Source organism: Populus alba, chromosome 11 (assembly GCF_005239225.2).
Source record: "Populus alba chromosome 11, ASM523922v2, whole genome shotgun sequence".
In the NCBI taxonomy this organism is placed as follows: Eukaryota; Viridiplantae; Streptophyta; class Magnoliopsida; order Malpighiales; family Salicaceae; genus Populus; species Populus alba.
The window spans coordinates 2,237,323-2,261,112 of NC_133294.1; the positions used below are offsets into that span (position 1 = coordinate 2,237,323).

The 23,790-nt window shown below is 33.9% G+C and overlaps 2 protein-coding genes and 1 pseudogene across 2 annotated transcripts; 2 read left to right on the forward strand and 1 right to left on the reverse strand.

Annotated features, from left to right (window-relative positions):
• Positions 1–3,988: 3,988 nt before the first annotated feature.
• LOC118031888 (cysteine-rich receptor-like protein kinase 14) lies at positions 3,989–7,042 on the reverse strand. The gene is made up of 7 exons (XM_035036406.2): positions 6,098–7,042; positions 5,873–5,995; positions 5,606–5,727; positions 5,254–5,464; positions 4,865–5,102; positions 4,621–4,768; positions 3,989–4,535 (listed from the first exon to the last, which is right to left on the reverse strand). Exons 1-7 carry the CDS (start codon positions 6,906–6,908, stop codon positions 4,194–4,196), a joined length of 1,995 nt encoding a protein of 664 aa, XP_034892297.1. The 5' UTR covers positions 6,909–7,042; the 3' UTR covers positions 3,989–4,193.
• Positions 7,043–14,158: 7,116 nt separating this feature from the next.
• LOC140954300 (cysteine-rich repeat secretory protein 38-like) lies at positions 14,159–15,352 on the forward strand. The gene is made up of 2 exons (XM_073412414.1): positions 14,159–14,994; positions 15,123–15,352. Exon 1 carries the CDS (start codon positions 14,177–14,179, stop codon positions 14,948–14,950), a length of 774 nt encoding a protein of 257 aa, XP_073268515.1. The 5' UTR covers positions 14,159–14,176; the 3' UTR covers positions 14,951–14,994; positions 15,123–15,352.
• Positions 15,353–19,622: 4,270 nt separating this feature from the next.
• LOC118031899 (cysteine-rich receptor-like protein kinase 29) lies at positions 19,623–22,747 on the forward strand (annotated as a pseudogene).
• The last annotated feature ends 1,043 nt before the right edge of the window (positions 22,748–23,790 follow it).

Genomic DNA, 23,790 nt, shown 5'->3' on the forward strand with positions numbered 1-23,790 from the left:
GTATTGTGACAACTAGAGTTCTATTCAGATTGCTCACAACTTGGTTTTTCATGAGCGAACTAAGCACATTGAGATCGATTGTCATCTTACTCATCATCATCTCAAGCATGGCACCATTACTTTGCCTTTTGTTCCTTCTTCCTTGCAGATTGCAAATTTCTTTACCAAGGCACATTCCATCTCTCGTTTTCGTTTTCTGGTTGGCAAACTCTCGATGCTTGTAGCTGCCGCATCGTGAGTTTGAGGGGAGATGTTAAATAATATTTATGTAGTCTTATTTATTAAGGGTAAAATAGTACTTTCAATTTAACCTATATATACTTTATTTGTATTTAGGTTAAGCCAATGCATTCATAATATACAGATTATTCAGAATTCTAGCCTTCTTTTTGTGTTTGATCTCAATAAGTTTAACAATCTTCACATCAGGGTGATTCTTTCTTGAGGAATAAATTAATGGTACGATAAATTAGCTACCAAAACATGATTAATATTAATTAATTTGAAGTATTTAAAGAATTGTAATGTCACTCAAAGATATCATAATTATATTACTTAAGGGAACATCATCGTATCGTAAGAATAGAAAGGACAAATTGTTAGAAACTATATGTATCATGTAGTGTGAATATATTTAAGAGAGCAATCAATGTCATTATCTTAATTTGTAGAAAAGGATGTGCTTCTTATAATTATTCTTTCTTAATTTCAAAGCAAAATTAAATAATTGCAGTGAGAAAACAAATACTCTCAAAATCATTTTAATGAATAATTATCTATTATTTACATATTATATTGTTAGTTGCTGATTTCATTACTGATTTTTATCATTAACAAATTTTAGTTTTATTTGCAACAGATTATGTAGTTATAACAGCCCTCTTTTTAGCGGTGATTGTTAAAGATAAACTCTGAACGATGATAATTGCATGAATTGAGTGTGTAGATCAGGAAAAAAGTTAATTAGACCATGATATATATATTATGGAATGCTACAATATATAAGTCCGTGTCATATGATGTTTGATTCACAAGGGTTTGTTACATTTTCTCATGGTGAGCTCTCAATATTTGCGCATGTTGATCTAAAAAAAAAAAACTAATGTGTGAGCCTTATAATATGGTTTGTAGGGAAGGTAATTCGTTGAGTTTTGTGCCTTAAATATGTGATGAGTTGGTTTGATTACACAATATTAGGAGGATCCTTACTACCTTGAATCAAGTCATATGCTTAATTCCCAATTTGCTAATGAAGTCTTTAATTTCTTGTTCTGGTTCTAACCGCAGTAGTAAAAACTACTGTTTCACTAAATTTAATATTTTTTCTGCAAATTATTTGTATAATTTTAGATAATTTTAAAGTGCTGATGTTAAAAATAAATTTTTAAAAAATTAAAAATTATTTTAATACATTTTCAAATAAAAAATACTTTAAAAATCATTTTCTATAATAATCTCAAACACTTTTTTTATTAAGCAATTACATTTTTTATTGCAGTGGAAAACTTGCGGCAACTATGAAGGAAAAACTTAGGGTTATTTTTTCTTAGAGCTTAAAGAATTTTTATATCCCTATTGGTTTTGCAAATTGTTAATCGCCATTCTAAATAATTTGATCTTAGCTTTACGATTTATCTATGGATGTTCATTGGGCTTTTTACAACTTTTTAGTATCATGCACAAATCCCTAATAAATCGGTATCAGAATAGAAATCTGTGCTAACATTATATGATATTAATCCAATAGATTCATTCATACCAATTTGAATGGGTTGTTTTTTCATTTAGTTTTTTTTTTTTTCAATCTCTTTAACATTACACTCTACAAGATATGATAATACAAGTTATTTTATTAGTCCGTAGAGGTCCAATGTGACTGGTTTCAATAAAAGCAACCCATGTTTATGAAATTTGATTAATTGTCACGTGTGAGACCAATATCCTACTCAAAATCTTTGTCAAATAAGATGCTTAATTATCAAATTCTTATCCAAATATAGTGTAAAAATAGTAATTTATTCATAATTATTAATTGAAATTGTTATTATATATATAGCTTTGTTCATCCCTTAGTTTGCTACATTTCTGCAATGCGTAAAAAATGAAGATAGTTTTACTATTTATAAACCTCTTGTTGACTGTCAGGCTTATAAATTTATAAATGACAAAGGATGTTCATTGATGACTGATATTTATTGTATTTATATTTATATTTAAAATCAAAATCAAAATGCATTTTCCATCCCTTAACCAGCAGCTGTGAAGAGCACTCAAGCAATCAATTCGGTCATAAATAGAATAAGAAAATCAACTTCAAAAGGGACAAATAAAAATAACTATTAAATAAAAGATCAAAATTAATTAATTAAAATTTTCCAAGCCATAGCCCTGCCCCGAGCTTTCAGTTTTTGGTTTTCGTGGTGCATGATTTTGTTTATAATTATAATATTACCGATAAAATTAATTCAAGAATTACAATGGTAATTCTATATTTTGGGTGTAATTCTATCAGTATTATATATAATTATTTTTTAAAAAAATAAAACAAACAATGCAATTAAAAAAAATAAAACAGAATTAAATTAAAATAAAAAATTGTATTCTTAATTAAAAAAAATATATTATTAAATATAATTTATCTATCTAATGGACAAAATATAAAGAATGAGACAAAAATGGATCTTTCAATTGGGCTTCCCTCAACCCCACGTTGGGTTGGCTTAGCTTGAATTTGTTCTTGTACAATTACATGGATGATTGATGATTACCGACTCGATCTGGATTATAAGGTTAAGACATTTCAACCCACTTGTATATCCTTGTTCGTCATGTTAGAAATACTATAAACTTGATTTATATACCTACTAGTAGATTTAACATCTAACCACAAATTCAGATCGAGTTTTGGATGGGTTGAAGAATTATCTCCGTATTTTTTATGCAATCAAGTATTATAGGTTTCTTGAAAAAAAAAACTAGTCATAAAATAAATTAAAAATAATAACTAAAAAAACATTTAAATTGTGAAATGTTTTCATTAAATAACTCATCATTTTTTTTCATTATATTACGCTTATATTATAAAATCAAACTTAATTTTATCAAATTGCAAACAAATATAATTTTTAAAAATCTCAAACAAACCCTAAGAAGTACAAAATCATACCTTTATACCATAAATTTCTCAAGGAATATAAATATACAAATAAACTACATATACTACGCAAAAATACCAAAAAATTAACATAAAAAAATAGGTTACAATAAAAAATAAATAGATTTACTTACTTGATGTGATGAGTCTTCAAAAAAATAGGGATATTAACCTAATGAATGTTAGGATAACTGAATTTGTGATAATAAAAGTTAAATTTGTGATAAAATGAGCTACAACCTATGAAACTTTTTTTTATTGGTTATTTACCTTGATTATTACTTAACATACCATGTGAAACCAATGATAATTTAATTTTCATGAGAATATACTAACATCACCTGTATTGTCATGGTAGCCTCGCTTGCTCATTAAAGTGACCGTTATCAATAAACAATCATTATTAAATACTCCAAATAGAAAAGTGATGCCACAAAAGGCACATTTAATGGTTTTCATAGCAATAAATGATAGAGACTTAAAGGAGTAAATACTCCAAGGAGTAAATACTTGTTTTCATAGCAATAAACAAGGAGTAAATACTCCAAATAGAAAGATGAATCAATAATTCAAGATTTGATGAATCATTGAAATAAAATAGTAAATAAAATAGAAGGCAGACAATAAAAAAAAATAAAAAACACAGTGTTTTAAAGTGATATTGAATAGACGATATAAAGTCACATGCCAAAAAAAAATTAATATTTAAAATAAGATATAATTAACTTGCTCTAATACAATGTAGAAGTTTAGAAATATAAAAGAATTTTACAATTCCATAATTTAATTATATATATTTTATTCAACTCATGTAGAAATTATATTGCCATACAACAAAATATATAATGAAATAGAGTAGAACAAATTATACAAGATGTTTTATCATCCTCTTGAAGATGACTGAAATAATTTTGTGATTGTCTTGAATTGTTCTCTCCCTTGATTTCTTCCTTTGTGAATTAGGAAATAGTCAAGAATATTTACTGGATTATTTTCTTAGTAATAACAAACCCCATTCTTTCGCTATATGATGAGGAAATTATCGAGGATCTAACTCAGTAATTGAAATCTCATTCTTCGATTGTGGGAGTACAGTCTTAAGCTGGGATTGCGTCATCCTTGAAGTATAGCTGATCAATGAAGAAGCTGGTTGATATGTTCTTCTGCTAATAAAAAATGCTGGTTTAGAAGGTATTTGTAAAGTAAAAGAAGAGTTGCTTAGCATCAGAACAACTGAAGCCATTGTCGGCCTGTCAGCTACATTTTCTTGAACGCAGAGTAACCCAATGTGGATGCATCTCATCATTTCAGCTGTTGAGCCGTTCCTCAAAATGGGATCAATAAGATCTAAAGCAGTCCCTTCCCTCCAACGTCTCCATGTCTAAAAAATTTATCCGAAGTGAATTCACAATATTGAAGGGTAAATCTTTCACTGATGTGTTTGATTTGTAGATGGTTGTACTTACATGGCTCGTAAGGTGCTCCATGTCATCTCCATTGCGGAAACTAGGTTTCTGACCGCTCACAATCTCCAAGACTAGCACTCCAAAACTAAACACATCTGACTTGACCGAGAACTGTCCTTTCCATGCATACTCTGGAGCAATATAGCCACTGAAATGGTACATTAACAGATCTTAGTTGCAATGGTGCGAATCATAAGCATTCAGTATTCACACCTCTTCCATTATTGCTATAAATTAGACTTACAAGGTTCCAGCGATCCTCGATGCAGCATCATGAGTTTGATCAGTTTTCATTAACTTTGCCATTCCAAAATCTGAAATTTTAGCATTCATGTTTCCATCTAACAGAATGTTGCTAGGCTTGAGGTCACGATGAATAATCCGGAGCTGAGAATCTTGATGCAGGTACAGAATCCCTCTGGCTATGCCTTCTATGATTTTGTAGCGCTTCCCCCAATCCAGGATGAATCGTTTGTTTGGATCTAAGCGTTCATAAAATGAGAGCTTCAGAAACTTCGGAAAACTTGTCTATAGAATTTGACACTAGTTATAATTCTCTTACAAACATGAATTGATGTTGATAAAAAAAATGATGAGGAAAAAAAAAAAAGATAATATGGAATTCAGGATTACCATGTATAAATTGATCGAGACTTGAATTAGGCACAAACTCGTAGATTAGAAGCTTTTCTGTTCCTTCCAAGCAGAACCCCAGTAACCTAACAAGATTCCGGTGATCAAGTTTGGCTAGTAGCCGTACCTCATTCTTGAATTCAACTTCTCCTTGCCCAGAATTACTTGATAATCTCTTTACAGCTATAGCTTGTCCGTCTGCAAGTAAACCCTGAAGCATATATCCATTGAGAAAAAGAAACAGAGAAAATTAAGTGCAACAATTTGAAATATGAATTAACCTTCAAAGTTGTTTTTTTTTTAATTAAAAATAATCGATACCGTTTATTTTCTACTAGTTATAATAAAGTACCTTGTAAACAGCTCCAAAACCACCTTGTCCAAGCTTATTATCATCAGAGAAGTCGTTTGTTGCAAGTTTGATGGTGGCAAATTTGAATTCCCAGCATTTTGTGCTACTAATTTCATCGAAATCTTCACAGAATGCAAGTTGTTAATGTTTTGTTTCCAAAGTTAATTTGTAGATTGTTTGGAAGAAAAACAAATTATCTAGTGAATTTGATTCGTATTAATGAACCCAAGCTGTTTAATATGTAAGAACCGATAAGCAATAACTTACTTTCGACCTCTTGCTTTGGCTTCCTAAAACGGAAAATGGTGAGAATGAGGATAACAAGTGCCAAGAAGATAGCAGTAGGGACGATGGTAACAATAACTGTCCGCGAAGCAGTATTCTCCTTCCCTGCCAAGCACAGCCATGTTTAAGATAGAAATTACAGAAGCTGAAACTGGAATCCGTGAAACAAGTGAAATAATTTCAGTATAGAAAAAGAAGTTAGCCTACCTTTCCTGATTGTGGTATTGGTTGGTGGAGGAGAACTAATAACAAATGGAGGAGATGATGGAGATGGAGATGTTACTTGAGGAAATAAGTTGTAGTAGGGATACAAATCCCACCGAAAAACACAGTTTGGTTTCTGGGCATAACCTCCTTGATACCCGTAGCAACAACTTTTATAGTAGTCTACGGATTGTTGTAGGCAAACTCTGCAATTACTCGGTGATACATCAGGAGTGCACTGCATAAATACATACATTTTTTGAGTGGATGTTAGGTCTGCTGTCTCAGCTTCTGGCTTCAGCCTGGATGAGCTCGTGGAAGCTCTTGTTACCGTCTCCCCCAAACCACTCCAAATTTGATCAAACTGTCTAAAAGATGGGTCAAGGATACCCGTATTATATCCAGCATCAGTAGGAGATAGCTCAAGTGATCCAAAAAAATAACGATTCGCATAACGTACAATACATGGAACTGGATTCCCTCCCCATGAAAATGCTTCTTTTTGGTTTGGACATGCCGCCATGAGAGTTTGAATAGCAGAATTGACGCAGCTGGAACAAATTTCAGCTGATGCGGAAGCCATACAGAACACAAGACCATAAACTGAGTCATTGCCTAAACCTATTGTAGTATTATAGAAACCCCCATTGGCTGTGACATTGGAAGCTATTGAACGGAGAACAAGGTCTCGGTTTTTTGCATATGTGCTATTAGCTGTAAAGTTTCCTGTGGTATAACAGAATTGAGCATCGGTAAGAGTGATGCTTACGATAATAACATGGAAAAGAAGAGAGACGATAGTTTTAGAACCCATTTCATCAAAGGATCGAAATATTAACTTCTGTTCACAATTCCTTTCTTCGTGAAAGAAATCCCTTAATTATAAGCCGCACTCAAGGTTAGATGGTTATGGCAATGAGGCTATTGGCCACATATTGGCATGGCCAATTTGTTAACGAACTTAAGACAAAAAAAGGGGTAGCAATTTCGATGGTGCCATCTATTGCTTTTAGACTTTACTTGTGGTCCCAATTTCTGACTGCTTAATTGCCTTTAGACTGTTTAAAATTCTTCAAAGAATCCGTGGAAGACACATTGGCTGTGACAAAAACAAATCAATAGATTCAATCACATACAGCTGTTCTTGTTTTTTTTTTTTTTTCTTGTCCCATACTAACTTTTAGAATTATTTGTCGACTTCAAAATTGGACCTACCGGATGTCCCACACTAGCGATGCCGTGTTAGAATTTCCTAGACTTGGATGTTGGAATAGCAAAACAATGTCATTAATTAATCACTATAAACAACATGTTAGCGAATATCGAAATCACTAGCACAAATACCCATGCGCATGGTCGTAGTTAATATTATAAAATTAGTTTTAACTTGTTCCATTTCTAGCGCTTTGTTCTGGGTACCGACTTGAGGTGTCGCTAATCTTCTTGCAAGTTTTTTTTTTTTTTTTTATTAGTGAACATTAGTTACAATATCATAACGTACAAAGAAAACCTGATTACAATGTTTCCTCAAACGTAAAATAGAAAAGAAAAGGAGAAGGACATGTAAAACTCTATTCCATTGTTATTAATCTTGTCCTAGCATGTAAACATTAAAATGTCTCTAGCTGGTTATTTGCATAAATCAAGAAGCAAATTGATTGTGCGGAAATTGATGAAAAAGACCAAATTCATTTATAAGGTCTAAAGGTATCCTAAATGACATATAAAACATGGGTAGGCTTAATTAAAAAAAAATCAGCATGATATATTTTGTAGTTTTATTTTTAGGTGGAGACCAAGCAAATCATATCCCTTGACCAACCAACATAGGCAAAAAGCAAAAATCACGACCCGAGTAAAAGGCATAACCAAGAAGTGTTATCTTAAGCGGTTAGTTGTCAGTTTTCCCCCTATCCTTATTCTCTCCTTGGCTAACCCTGCACGAGACTTGGGTTCGGTTGGGTTGTATTAGAGTCTAAATTGAAAGAGTTGTTAGATAATTAGGACTACATAAAAAGGAAAGGTCTTAGGCTAAGGTGCCAAGTAATTTTGTGTTGTTATAGAAATAAGGCAACAATATATCTAGGGGGATTATGTGTAGCACTAATAATAACAATTATTGCAATTAATTCAAATAAAAACAATTAACCAACAATATAATTAATGTGTTTAAAGTAAAGAATATAGGGATAGAAATTGTAAACTCATTTTTAACATGGTTCGACAAGTCTACATCAACATCTCAGGTACTAAACTATACTTGAGTGTTGTATTCTTTCACTAGTCCAAGTTCAAAAAGGACAACAACCATTTGATGAATACACACCAAGATCTTTACACCAATTGAAGATATTTCCTTTCCAAGATTTTTTTGTCACTTGAAGATATGCACTCTTAAAGGTTTTCTCTTGGTGACGAAACCTCACCAATGCCAAGAGTTTTATCATAACTCTCAAAGGATTACAATGATGATTTTGTTTAGTGCAAAAAAAAAAAAAACAATTAAAGCTTGTATCTCTATAACTCACTTAATATCACTTAGAATATTTGAAAGTGTTTATATTCGTGAGTATAGGAATTAATGCTCCAGCGCTAGAATATAAAGATTAAAATTAGCACAACTTAGAATATGATATGGTTTATGATTTATAGTTTGTTTGAAATAGTCTCTATATCATATTTGTTTGAAATCCTCTTTGATTTTAGCAAGAGCTATTTATAAGTTTTTAAGAAAAACTAGTAGTTGGAATCCCACTAACGACTAAAGCGGTCGACTAGTTTATGTAGATTCTCAAGTATTCATCCTTGATGAACAAACAGTCAACCGATTCACTTGGTATCACCATATGGTTGATCGAGTCAACTTAAATTTAGGAATTTGATAGTTTGAACCCGGTGAATCTTGAATTGATATCAATCATATATGCATACAAAGTGAAGTGTATGAGTTCATTTTAATTGTGCTATTAATATAAGATATAAAGAGTTATAATAGTAAAAATAAACGCTTAATTCTATAGTATTTGATTGAGGGTTACTGGAAAACTCAAATGTACTGGTCTTTATTAGAGATTCATGGGTAAGGGACTGGTTGTGGCTAGCCAGGAAATATATTAGCCCTTAGCACACCTTACCTGAGATAAACTACTTCTTGATATGATGTAATTTAAAGGTTTGAAAGTTATCTTATCATAGGCCTATTCAAAATGAAAGAAGTTTTCCTCAGTAAGGAAATCTTTTTTCTTATAAAATAAAGAAAACCTAACTATTCAAATATTAATATAAAAAACAAAATGAAAGTACCATTTTATTTAGTATTAGAAACACATCTTTCATATAAATACATAATTCTGGATATTAAAACAGAATAAAATATTTTTTGCTATTTTTGAAATATTAACTAAAATCTCAAAGTTTTAATAAATTGGTTATTAAATACAAACATTTATGGAAAAAAACATATTCTCATGTGAAAATCTTTATATTTGAGTATTTGCAAAATAAAACATTTAATATTTTTGTATTTTTTGATTTTATTTTGTTAACATTTACAAAACATACATGAAAGAAAGAACAAATACATACGCTTATAACTTTTTACTGTGTTTTTTCCATGTTACATGTTTACAACATAACATAAATTTTAAAAAATAACAGTAAAGGATGTCAAAAATATTTTTTTAACATAACATGAAAAATACAATATAAACTCGAATTGTAAAATTAGATCGTAACATTGTAAGTAATTTTTTTAAAGTAATATATATTGATAATTCTAACCAAGAAATTAAATTATATTAAAAATCTCATAAAATGAGTCGACAATATTAGAATCAATGAGTGATCTAAATAAAATGAGAGAAATAGATAGTATGAATCTATAAATGAATGATATGGAGAAATAAAAAGTCTCAAAATAAAAAATCGACAATATAGGGGAATCACTAGAAGGTAGGAAGCACACATAAACCTAGTAACATCCTGGTTGTTCCCATCACAATAAGTCTTAATAGACCCTTTTTGGGTTGCAAGTTAATGAGTTTAAATTAGTAATTAACTAATATAAATTTAATAATAAAATAAACCCCTAAACAATGTATAATGCGCTAAAAAAATTTCAAAATTAAAAATAAATAAAGAAATAAAATAATAAAAAAATCTTCATGTTAAAATTCCTTCATATAACATAAAATCTTCATTTTTTGTATATTATTTGCAGATTTGAGTCTTGATTTCAAACATGTCATTGTCTCTTGTTAATTTTAATGAATTATTGGGCCTACGATATATGGTTGAAAAGTTTTAGATGTCTAGTTTCTATCCCAACTTTAATTGATGCAAAATTGCACCGGTAACTCTAAATATGTCCCAAACAGTACACAAAGGTCTTATTGATATATTTGATAATATTAGTTTACTAACTATGACACTCTAAAATATTGTGTTTCTCAACTCCATTTGACCTGAAAATTTACCACAATATATTTGCACGTATCTAATATTTCCGTATAAAATTTCAGCTTTATCCAATATACGGTTTGAAAGATATATTCAATCTCGTAAAACTAGTCAACAAACATTTTAAGGCTAAATTTGGACCTGACGTGGTTCATTATAAATTTAGTAAACTCGTAAAATCGAACTGAGTTTATCAATTTTACCGATTTTACCTATTTGGCACGAGTTAAGTTTGATTTTTTGGTTTTGTGTTTTTAGTCCGATTTAACATGTTAGATATGTTGCTACCCAATTTTTTATCCATGTTTTGATAAATTTTCAGACAAATCTAAAAATAGAGAAAAAACAACAAAAATCCAAAAAATATGTTTTTTAATATATTTTTATCATTTTAGCATTTTCAACGTCGTCTAAAAAGGAATTTAAAATTTTAAGGGTTTTTCAAACGCGTTCGACTTTTCACGCGTTATTTTTAAAATCGTTGATCTTCCCCATCAAGTCGACGTTGATATTACTCGTTTTCAAAAAATACAAAAAAAATTAAGAAAAAATCAAATTTAAAAAAAAAAGTTGAGGGACCAAGTTTGAAAACCTAGCAATATTTTTGCCTATAAATACTGGTCTTCAACACACAAAAAAGAAGGGGCAATTTTGAAAAAAGAAGATAAAAAAAAAAAAAAGGAAAACCTAACCCTAAACCTATCTACCCAAAGAGCTGCCCCTACCTTGCTTGAATTCTTTTTAGCTTTGTGATTTTTTATATTTTCTTCTCTGCCAACTGTTTTTTAATCAATGAAACCAATTGCTACGTAGGTTTTCTTTCAATTAACTATTTTAACCCATAATGATTAATGGAAAGGTGTATAAAATTGCTTCAGCACATCATGCTCTATTATCTCCATTCCGCAGCAGCTAAAAATTATACCAAAATTCTATAACATGCCTGTAATTAGTTAACTAACGGCCTGATACTGCTTCTCCAACTTTCAAAGCTTTAAATTGCCAACAGATTGTAGGTGATAATCTTGTAGGTCCGATTTATCTCAGGAAGTCGACTATTCTAAGTTTCTCCATAAATACACAGCTAGATTTGGCTTTAAGGTCTTGTTGAAGACGTGTTCAAAAGTCTTTAAACCAAACATTAGAGACTGAACCAGTTGCCTTTTCTGCCGGGAACCGTGTTTTTAAAAATTTAAATTTGTTTTTGTTAAAAATTATTTTTTTTTTAATTTATTTTGAATTGTTTTGATGTGATATTAAAAATAATTTTTAAAAAAATAAAAAAATATATTATTTTAATATATTTCAATATAAAAAATACTTTGAAAAACATCATATTTCATTCCAAAACAGGTAATAAGTGTTCTGCAATCCTTTGCAGACTTCTGGGTATGACCGTTCTTATAAATCGAAATTAACGATTGAAAGCGGAGATAATGTGAACGTCCAGATTTTCCAGAAAAGTGGTTGATAAATTTATTTTTCCAACGAAAGCACTCACTGTTGGAATATTGCCAATTATGTTGACATTGTCAAAGAAGGAGGCTTGTTGGTGGCAACCACCAACCTTGACTTTGGTAGCCACCATTGTTGAAGAAGAGAAGAAGTTGGCAGCCACCTTTGTTGAAGAAAAGATGAGTTTGGCAGCCACCATTGATGACAAAGGAGCAAGAGGAGCTGCCATTGATGCCTATAAAAGAGGCATGATCTTAGAGAGCAAAGTGTGAGAGTTGTGAGACATGTAGAGAGAAGAAGAGAGAAAGAAAGAGAAGGGCTGCCATCAGCAGCCCTGCTGCCACCAGCAGCTGCTGCCCTATGTAGCAATGAGAGATGGGAGTTGAGTGAATGTGATCCTCCTCCATGTGTTGTATTCTTTCTCTATCTCTAAATAAAATGAACCTCTCCCGTGGATGTAGGCAATTTGTTGAACCACGTTAAATATTGTGTCTCAGTGTGCTTACCCCTCCTTTGAGCAAAGATCAGTACATCACCGGTCCCGGATTCCGCCCCATCAAATGGTATCAGAGCTTTTTGGTTTAAAGTGGTGTTTGATCTTTGCTCAAAAATGAAAGTTGTCAAAATTGTGTTTTGACCATCCCACCGTGTAGTGGAGGACGATACGAAGCCACTGGTGAAAACGGTGTCAAAATCGGACGTCGGACATGGCCGCACTCTCCATCACTCTCCGGCAAGGCGTCTACCCACGCGCGCCAACGCGCCCCACGCGTCTTCTTCACCCGGATGAGTTGACCCGACCCATGTGAACAATGACGTATCATGAACAGTGCCATGCAAAGGATGGCGTCTTCATGATGCAATGATGACATCACATACACAGTCAGCAAGTCAATTGACTAGTCAACTAACATGTCAGCATAGCGGGACCCACCTGCCATGTCATCAGCCGCGAGCCGAGCCAAGCTGAGCCGAGTGGAGCCGAGCTGAGTTGGAGCCGAGCCGAGCCGAGCCGCGAGCCGAGGTATAGGATCCAGTGTAGTTGATCCTACGTGCAACCGGATCTGAGATTGAATCTGAGTCGTTGATCAGGCCAGAATTGTTTTGATCAAATCTTAGCCGTCTGAAGTGCGATTTGGACGATTCAAGACATGTTTCCAGCTAATTTGATCATTCCGGATGCAATGGTATGGTCCGATCTTTGAGATTTGAGACCAAAAATGACAGTGGTGAATTATTAAAGAGAGATTGCCCGATCAGGAGGCATCTAAAGGTCATCATGGTGGTCGATGGAGATGAAGAAGAAGAAGGTGCACATGTTTACCCAATTATATGTGCCAAACTATGAGCCATGATAGGAGCTCTAGTTTAGACCGTCGCATAACGACAAGCGGAGACACCTTAGAGAAGGTGTGAGGGCCATGAAAGGAGCCCATTTCAGAACGCTCCAGAAAGCGTGTGCTGAAGAAGCAAGATGACAATTGCCCACATAAATGGCAAAGGGGGTGATTGTTGGAATATTGCCAATTATGTTGACATTGTCAAAGAAGGAGGCTTGTTGGTGGCAACCACCAACCTTGACTTTGGTAGCCACCATTGTTGAAGAAGAGAAGAAGTTGGCAGCCACCTTTGTTGAAGAAGAGATGAGTTTGGCAGCCACCATTGATGACAAAGGAGCAAGAGGAGCTGCCATTGATGCCTATAAAAGAGGCATGATCTTAGAGAGCAAAGTGTGAGAGTTGTGAGACATGTAGAGAGAAGAAGAGAGAAAGAAAGAGAAGGGCTGCCATCAGCAGCCCTGCTGCCACCAGCAGCTGCTGCCCTATGTAGCAATGAGAGATGGGAGTTGAGTGAATGTGATCCTCCTCCATGTGTTGTATTCTTTCTCTATCTCTAAATAAAATGAACCTCTCCCGTGGATGTAGGCAATTTGTTGAACCACGTTAAATATTGTGTCTCAGTGTGCTTACCCCTCCTTTGAGCAAAGATCAGTACATCACCGGTCCCGGATTCCGCCCCATCACTCACGAAGTGGGCCGACAGGAATTTAAGCAATATTCCACAGACTGGTACTGCCCATTTCCCACCTAGCTACTTGTAGAGCTATAAAAATGGAAGGCAGGCTATTTTCAAAAACAAACATCACAAAGAGAAAACTGAGTTGCTGCAATGGCAATGTTACCATCAAAATTGCTCTTCTTTTTTAGTCCTGTCTTCATTCACCTCCTCGTTCTCACTATGGCACAAACAAATCTGCTTCAGCACTTTTGTATAGAAAATCATGGTAACTTCAGTGCTAATAGTGACTACAAATCAAACCTCGATCGCCTTATCTCCTCCTTCTCTTCTGATACAAATAATGATTATGGGTTTTACACTGGCTCCTTTGGCGAAAACATCGACAAAGCTTATGCAATTTCGCTTTGTAGAGGAGATAAAAAGCCTGAAACCTGCCGTAGTTGCATTAAAAATTCCAGCCAAGTGCTCTCACAACTCTGTCCGAACCAAAAGGAGGCCTATATTTGGTATGATGATTGTATGTTGAGTTATGCAAACCATACCATTTTTAACAGTATGGAATTCGGTCCGTACTTTTGGATGTACAACCTGGTTAATGTTACCGACGAAAATGAGTTCAATGAGGTGCTAAATGCCTTGTTAGGCAGACTGATAAATTCTGCAGCGGTAGGTGATTCACGAAGAAAATTTGCAGCAGGAAATGCGACAGCAGAAAAGTCTCAACAAACAATGTATGCACTTGTTCAGTGCACTCCTGATTTGACTCAGCCGCAATGCAGCGATTGCCTGAATCAAGCTATCGAATTGATTCCAACATGCTGTTCGAAGAGGCAAGGAGGGAGGGTGGTTTCACCTAGCTGTCACTTTCGATACGAAAAGGACCCTTTCTATGACCTTGCAAGCACTTCGCCACCGCCACCCTAGGCAACAGAACCAGCATTTCCACACCACTATCGTGAGGAAAATAGGTATTTCAGATTTTTTATCAGAATATATTCTGTAAACAAATATGGTAATTTTTTATCTGCTTTCAAATTAATTCAGGGATGATTACGTTGTCTAATCACATATTATTGTTTTATGATCCTTTTTGCAGCTAAAACACAACCTTACATAGTTCGAACTGCCATCGCGAATGCCTTGCTAGTGTTATTGTGGTCCTTGCAACATGTTTGAGCCGCCTGACCGCTAACCCTCTACCTAATGTCACTTTTCTTGTTTACAGCACTCAGATTTCTTTGAAAACAATAAATTAAAATACCTATGATCTGTATGGACATCTATTTCCTCTGAGTCTATTTAATAATAAGAGCAGTTTGGACACTATTTTAATTACATATTTGTTCAATGAATATCGCTCAGTTATGAATTTTGATATTATAGTTTCAATAATTGTGCTGTCAAGATATTATAGTTACACTTTTATTATCTTCAAATACTGGGGTAGACTAGATTGATGTTCAAGGAGTATGAATGCACAAAATTGGACTTCAAATACTAGGGTAGACTCCGGTCAATGACCAGACTCTATTATCTTCCAACTTTTGAATTTTCAACGCTTTTGTGGGCCATCTCGTAGTTCCAACTAGATTGATGTTCTTTACTGTATTGTTGGCTGGAGAACAATTTTTTTTTCCCTGTTAATGGAAGAAAACAATATTCAAATAATAATAGTATTTTTAAATAAATAGAAGAAATTCGAGAGAGTTCGGCATTTTTTGGTATGGGTCGTCCAATATTGGAGAATATTGACAAATTTCCACTGGAAGGCACTTCACCGCCATCATCATGCCGTGGAACGCGATTGATTCTCGTTCTCAGATGAGGTTCGAAATAGTACGAGATAAATGTTGAGATCTCCTCAACAATATAGGCCTCACGTATCGAAGCCTCAACATGCGCCTTATTCTTAACCTTTTTCTTGAGATTAAACAAGTACCTGCATTGAATTACAATTCAAGTATTTTCAATTAAGAAAAACATAGAAAATACTTTTATATATGAATTACATTGTAACTGTAATATATAACCGTTCGAATGGGTACATCCATCTATACTGGACCAGTCCTCCAGCTTTTGCCTCGAACGGTAGATGTATAGGGAGATGCTCCATTGAGTCAAAAAATGATGGATGGAATATCGTCTCAAGTTTGCATAGTGTCTCAATGATATTCGTTTAAAGCCTCTCAATGTGCTCAACATTCAACTTGCGGGAGCATATATCTCTGAACAAATCACTGATCTCCATTAGTGCATCCCATATTCCCTTTGGCAACAAATCACGAAAAGCTAATGGGATGAGTGTTTGCATAAACACGTGGCAGTCATGACTCTTCATTCCATACAATGTGCAGTCCTCTATATTAACCAGCCTTGATATATTCGATGCATGTCCATTCGGAAAACACAGACTCTTAAGCCATTTGTAGACTAGCAGTTGTGCTTTTTTCTCTAACACGAAGCTTGCCCTTGGTTTTGTGACCCGTGACTCATTATAAACCGACTCCATATTTTTATGGTTACAGTATAAAGCTATATCCAATCTAATCTTGATGTTGTCCTTTGTCTTCCCCTTCACATTCATGACGGTGTTGAAAAAGTTCTCAAACACGTTCTTTTCGATGTGCATGACGTCAAGGTTATGGCGGAGCAGATTGGTCTTCCAATAAGGAAGCTCCCAAAAGATACTTCGCTTTACCCAATTGTGGGTCAAACCAAAACCAGGAAACTTTTGCTTACCTGATTGAAGGCCAAACACAATGTCACCGTACTCTGATATAACATCATGCAATTCTTCACTAGAAAGACATGGGGATGCAACATCTTTTTCAACTCTACCAACAAAGAAATATTTTATGTTCTTTTTGTACCTATGATTAAGTGGCAAGAAGCGAAGAATGTGAGCTGCAAGGCTCACCTATGATCTCTTATTTTTCACGACATAGTGGGTGCTTTCTCCCCCATGTTCTCCATGATCTCAGAAGCTTGGAGAGCACCCCAGTTATGCTCCCACGCTCTGCCCCCATGAGGCTGCCACTTCACCCACGTTCTGCCCTATGATCCCATGATCTAGGAAGACCATGACTGCCACTAGCCCCAGTTTTGCATGCCCACCTGGTAGCCCCATCTGCCAGCTCTTGCTTTGTCAGCTGTTGAGTCAATCGTATGCCTTGGACAGTCCTTCGTCCAAGTTTTAGATCGTGCCAAGTTGAGCCCCTGACTTGCATAAATTGTTGCATGCTGCCAAATTTGCATTTGCGTGCAAGCTGCTAATTCATGTGCTGCTGAATTTTCATCTGTGTGCAGGCTGCCAATGTCTTCGCTGCCGAATTCCTCCATAGCCCCTGTTCTCGTCAGCCTATGCCCCTGACGAGTTTTCCTGCGTGGCTTGGACATTCCATTATCCAGCCCATGTTCGTCAATAATCTGCGCTGCTGATTTACCTTTGACAAACCTATAGCTACACAAATATGTGCTGCCGATTTATCTCACTGTTGGCATAGCTGCTAACAACCTTAGGCATTGTTTGGACAGCCTGCCGAAGCGTGCACCTCGTGCACATTTAACACTATTACAACGACCTTCTATTCCGATAAAATTCTATGTGAAAAATAGGGAAAGTATTTTTAAATATTTCCATGAAGAATTTATAAGAAGAGAAGTATTAATCTTATTGCTCCATTACGTTTTCAAGTGATGTATATCAGATGCCTTGAGATGTGCTTGTTAGTTACAGATTCAGATTTGAAAAGATTTAAACATGGCTAACTTTAGACTCCTAGGTTGATGAGAATTTTTTCTTTTTTTTTCTTTTTTTTTATTAACGTGGATGTCCGGGCCAGTTTGTATATACCTCGACTAATTCTATGGGCTCTGAAGTTAACAACCATGTAATCCTCCAGTGATCATCATATGAACATCTACAGGGCTTGAACCTGAGACCACAGAGGGAGCAAACCTCTTAATCGTAAGCTTTTTATCTCTGGGCACCTCGACTTTTTTGAGAATATGCATTGGAGAGAGAGAAAGAGAAACAAGGATCGCATTGTGAATAAATTTGAGAAGAAGGGACTGAAATGAATTATATGTACAAATTAAATTGGACTTAGAATACCAGGGGAGACCTCTCCATTGACCAGAGACTCCATTTATTCCATCGTTTGAATTTTCAACTCTGCTGTGGGTCATCTTGTAGTTCCAATTTTTCTGAGGAATTGCACAGGCAATTTAATTTTTGTTTCTCCATTAATATTAATTCAGGTCGACAAGTCTTCAAACCAAACAAGGAGTTCCTAGCGACCCAAGTGACATGCGAGTAGAAAAATGCAAACCTCCTCTACAAGTTAGCTTTGAAAAGTATGTGAAACATTAAAGGCATAGGATGGGCTAATTAGGGAGACATGTAGAGTAAGTTTATTAATTAATATTTAATATTGCTAGAGGATATGCTAGGGTGGCCAAAGATTATATCATTTAATTTATTTGACTACTAAATATTGTTGAGGTAGAAGTAAAAGAAGAAACGACCTATAATTTTAAAAATAAAATGTTTCAAAATTTTGGTTTAATGTTTCATGATCTAATATGGTGAGCTTAAATTCCGATAAAATAATTTTGGTTTGAATTTCCAACACTGCTGTGGGCAATCTTGTCGTTCCAATTTTTTTTCCTGAGGAAGTGGACCACCAATTCTATGTTCCATGTGAACGAGTCTGTAGTCTTCACAGTAGTATTTGAAAATTCCGGATTTTTCTGAAAAAAGGGGGACCAATCCATTTTTTCCATAGAAATTAAGCAGTCAACAAATTATTTCCAACAGAAAATTGCAACTTATTTTCTTTTTTGTCCCATTTGCACATTACCTTTATCCATTTCCTGACATCTCGAACTCAAGCTAACTCCCAAAGCATAGGTCGATAGAGTAAAAAGCCAATCTGAAAACTTCTTGGTACAAGAGTCCCACTTGTATTTACTTACGGTATACTTCGTTTTATATTAACAAGTCTCATGAAGTTGATCCTTGAAATGTTTCCACAATTCCACACATTTGTGAAGGAAGGAATATTATTCTAAAAGCTCATAGTTTATTTTAATGTTTTTTATTTGAAAATATATTAAAATAATATTTATTTAATTTTTAAAATTTAATTTTTAATATAAGTATGTATATCAAAATGATCTAAAAATATAAAAAATAATAAATTTAAAGCAAAGTTTTTTTTAAAAAAAATTGCACCATGAATGATTATATCATTTGATTTAATGATATAATCATTTGCATATGATTTAGTAATATATTTGACTTAAAAAAAACAATTACTGTAAATTAATTATATCATATGATTTAGTGTTTTTATTTAGAAATGACTTAATTGAAAAAATAATAAAAGCATAAAGGAAACGTAATTTAACTTTTACATTAAAATAAATTTTTAAACAATTCAATAAATGGCCTTGAAATAAATCGATATGTATCATAGATATTTTTATTATTGTAAATTCAATAAAAACAAATATGCAATATATATATATATAAATCTGAATGCGGCTGTAAGTACAATCCTACATATCATTCTACCAGATACAGAGGCAGGAAACAGAACCCATGGCTTCTTCAAGATTCCTTTTTTCAGTCTGTCTTCTTTTCATGAAAGTTCTGGCTATGGCACAGCAGCCATCAGACCAGCCTGTAATGTTATATAAAGACTGTGTAGGAAAGGGCAACTACACCACTAACAGTACTTACCAGGCAAATCTCAATCAACTCCTCACCTCTATCTACACCAACACTGAAATAAACAATGGCTTTTACAATTTTTCCTACGGCCAAGACGCCGACACAGTGTATTCAATTGCACTTTGTAGACCGGATATCAGTCCTGATATCTGCCGTGTTTGCATAAGAAATGCTAGTGATTTCTTGGTAACACTCTGTCCAAACTTTGTGGAGGCAATCGGAGGGTTAGATAACTGTATGGTACGCTACACAAACCGCTCCATATTTAATCGCATGGAAAAAGGACCTCATTTTTGAGTGTATGATGATCGAGTTAATGTCTCTGATGTAGTCAGGTTCAATCAGTCACGGATGACTTTGTTAGGTAGGCTGAGCGATCAAGCAGCCGCAGGTGATTCTCGTTACAAGTATGCAATGGATCAAATAGATGTCCCGAAGAACTTTCAAAAAATATATGCACTTGTACAGTGTACTCCTGATTTATCTGCTTCGGAATGCAGGGATTGCCTGTATAATGCTTCAGGACTTATTCCACAGTGTTGTGATGCAAGAAAAGGAGGAAGAGTTATTTATCCAAGCTGTAATTTTAGGTATGAAATAGATTGTTTCTATGACCCTCCGACTAATTCAATCCCGCCACCACCAGATTCAACTTCGAATAATACAGTTCCATCACCACCAGCTTCAACTTCACAAGGTATGGACACAACTTAAAGCATGACTGGATGAAATACTTTTCCTCAACTATTTTGAAATTGAGTATGTGAGTTAAGGCTGTTAAAGATTCGATTCAATTAATGATCTATTCCCAGCAATTTAGAAGTTAACCTTTTGATATTGACTTAACTTACTATGTTACTACTTGTTACTTGTTAGACATATCTATAAATTCATTCTAAACATGTGTAAATCAGATTTCATTTCTGGTTTTTAGGAAAGAAGGGCAAGAAGAGGAATGTCATCATCATCATTGTCATTGTTCCAATAGCTGTTTCTGTGATTCTTATAGTTTGCGTTTGCATCTTCTTAAGAGCCAGGAAGCAGAAGGAGGAAGAGGAAGTTAAAGGTAATTTCAGAGGCTATTTCAAATGTTAAGGACATAAAACCAAGCTTTTTATGGCTTAGCATTCTCAAATTGAAGCTTTAAATTACTTTGTTAGAAAACACCATCTTTTATATGAAGAAATGTTTCAATCAAGCCCTTCGGAGAAGCGGCCTTTTCATTTGCTTATGCGTTAAGATTGCTTTGGTGTAGATTTATATGAAATGGAAGATGTGGAATTGTTCCAACTTGATTTTGGCACTGTCAGAGAAGCAACAGGTAACTTCTCCGAGGATAATAAACTCGGACAAGGAGGATTTGGCACCGTGTACAAGGTAATGGAAAATCATTCACCTGTCAAATATGATTCCACTTCAGACATTTGGTAATTTTGGACTAGATTCAGTTTGTTCTACACATTGCTGATTTTGACATGATTTCAGGGCACACTTGCTAATGGACAAGATATAGCTGTAAAAAGGTTGTCTAGGACATCTGGACAAGGAGAGCTAGAATTCAAGAACGAGGTCATGTTAGTTGCCAAGCTTCAGCATCGGAATCTGGTTAGACTCCTGCGTTTCTGCTTCGAGAAAGAAGAAAGGATTCTTGTCTATGAGTTTCTCCCCAACTCGAGCCTCAACAACTTGATATTTGGTACATTCGTCATTCGGTTCCTTGATAAAGTTTGAACATGTAATCTCCATGGTCAGTTCAGGTAATTTATCTCGTTCTAGTTGATTTGCAGATCCATTATTCATCGTGATCTCAAAGCTGCTAATATTCTGCTAGATGAGAACATGAATCCAAAAATCTCAGATTTTGGAATGGCAAGAATGTTTGTTATGGATCAAGCTCAAGATAGCACGAGTAGAGTAGTTGGGACCTTGTGAGTATATACTGCCAGTCTGCCACAAATTTTTCAAAATATAATAAATTGATAGGACAAAAATGAAATAATTTATAGTAGATTTTCGGCAGTCATTATTTAAACTAGAATTAATCCAAATCTGATGTTTCCATGCAGCGGGTACATGGCTCCAGAATATGTTATCCGTGGACATTTCTCAGTTAAATCAGATGTATATAGCTTCGGTGTCTTAGTTTTAGAAATTGTTAGTGGTCGAAAGATTGGTGGCAGCGGCATAGGAGACGATGGAGAGGACCTTCTAACCTATGTAAGCATCAACAGTGCTTAATTTTATTGATTCTGTTTGAATAATGTGCATGAAATTTATCTAAATTTTTGCAGTCATGGAGAAAATGGAATGAAGGGACACCTTTAGACATGATAGATCCTACCTTGAATATTGGTCCAAGAAGTGAAATTATTATGAGATGCATCAACATCGGATTAGTTTGTGTTCAGGAAAATGAAGCCCTCAGACCAACTATGGCTCAAGTTTCTATGATGCTTAGTAACTACTCTGTCACTCTCGCAGCACCCTCAAAACCTGCATTTTTTATGCACGGAGAAACGTCGATTCTGCCATTGATGAATGCTTCAATGTTAACTGAGTCGGATGAATCCAGAACTAAATCTCCCCAGTGGTCTAACAATGAGGTTTCCATCTCTGAGATAGACCCTTGATGACATCCAAAGGTAATGGGCAAGTTACTAAGCATGCTGGTGGTGCAACTTTGCTTCAAATTAAGTCACATCATTATTCGTTTTGGTGGAAGCAGAAGCTGTGGTTTTTTGTTGAACTTGAAGCCAAATGCTGTGGTGCAATAAGAAAAGAATAAAAAAGAAGGACCATGTTAGATTTCCGGATTGTTCAATTAGGTCCTTCGTTATATTGCTAATGCCTTATAATTATTGTTCCTTTCTTATTTTAAATTCGACATGGAATACAATTGCGCCAGCTACTTCTTAGATATTTTTGTTAGCAATATTTGCTAAATTTTATACATTGAACTAGATAGTTGTCGCTATTTGTTATGAGTTTGGTAAAAAAAAATTTAATGTAATAAAATGATGTTTAGACTATGATGATTAAGGAAGCAATAAATATTTAATAGCTGGGTTATTAAAATAACTGTGTACAATAAATTCAGTTAATTTAATAATATAATAATAAAAAAAGCATTGATAATAAAAAAAAATACAATAAAAAAAGGATTAAATCTAATAAGAAAAAAACTAAAAAAAATTAAAATAGTAAAAAATAATAATTTAATTAGAAATAATTGAATAAACCTTCCTTATATATATAGAAATAGTTGCCATTATTATATGTTCCTTGTAGACTTGTAGACTAGGAGAAAATCTGATTTGATTTGGATTTTTTTACCATGGTCCTTTTATTTTTTTAATTAGTTTGGATTTTCTTGTATAACACTTTTATTTTTACCATGGTCAGTAATTTATTATATTTTTTTAATTAGTTTGGATTGCCATTAGAATATAACAATTAATAAAGCTTTTTTTTTTGTATTGCTGATTTAATTATTTTTTGTGTTTGTTTTAAAAAAATAAATTACTGATTTTCTATCCTTCTAACATTAAAAAAAACACAAGCCTTATAAAATTGCTATAAGACCAAAGACATTAGCCCTTTGATTCACATGTGTTGAACATTTTTTAGATTTGGATTCGATGAATTAAACGTTATCCTCCTTAACTTTCCAAACTTCTCTAAATTTATTTTTGTGAAAAAGCCCCTTCAGTATCTTTTTAAGCTACCTGTAAAAAACATGTTTTGTCAATTTTTATTAAAAAAAAAAAAACCCGGTTGATGTGAACTATTTCATGCATAGAAGATTTGAGATGAACGAGGGAATCCCATCAGCTACTCGAGCTCAAATAAATAAAAACCGGCTTGCCCTGTCAAGCTTGTAACCTATATTTTGCGTGCACGATTTTGATGGGTACTTGATTTAGTCCAGAAGTATGGACCATCATAACATATATATTTTCATTAGACGGGCCATCCCTATATTGGACAACTACAAACGTTTAGATTTAATTTTGTAGACTTCAATATA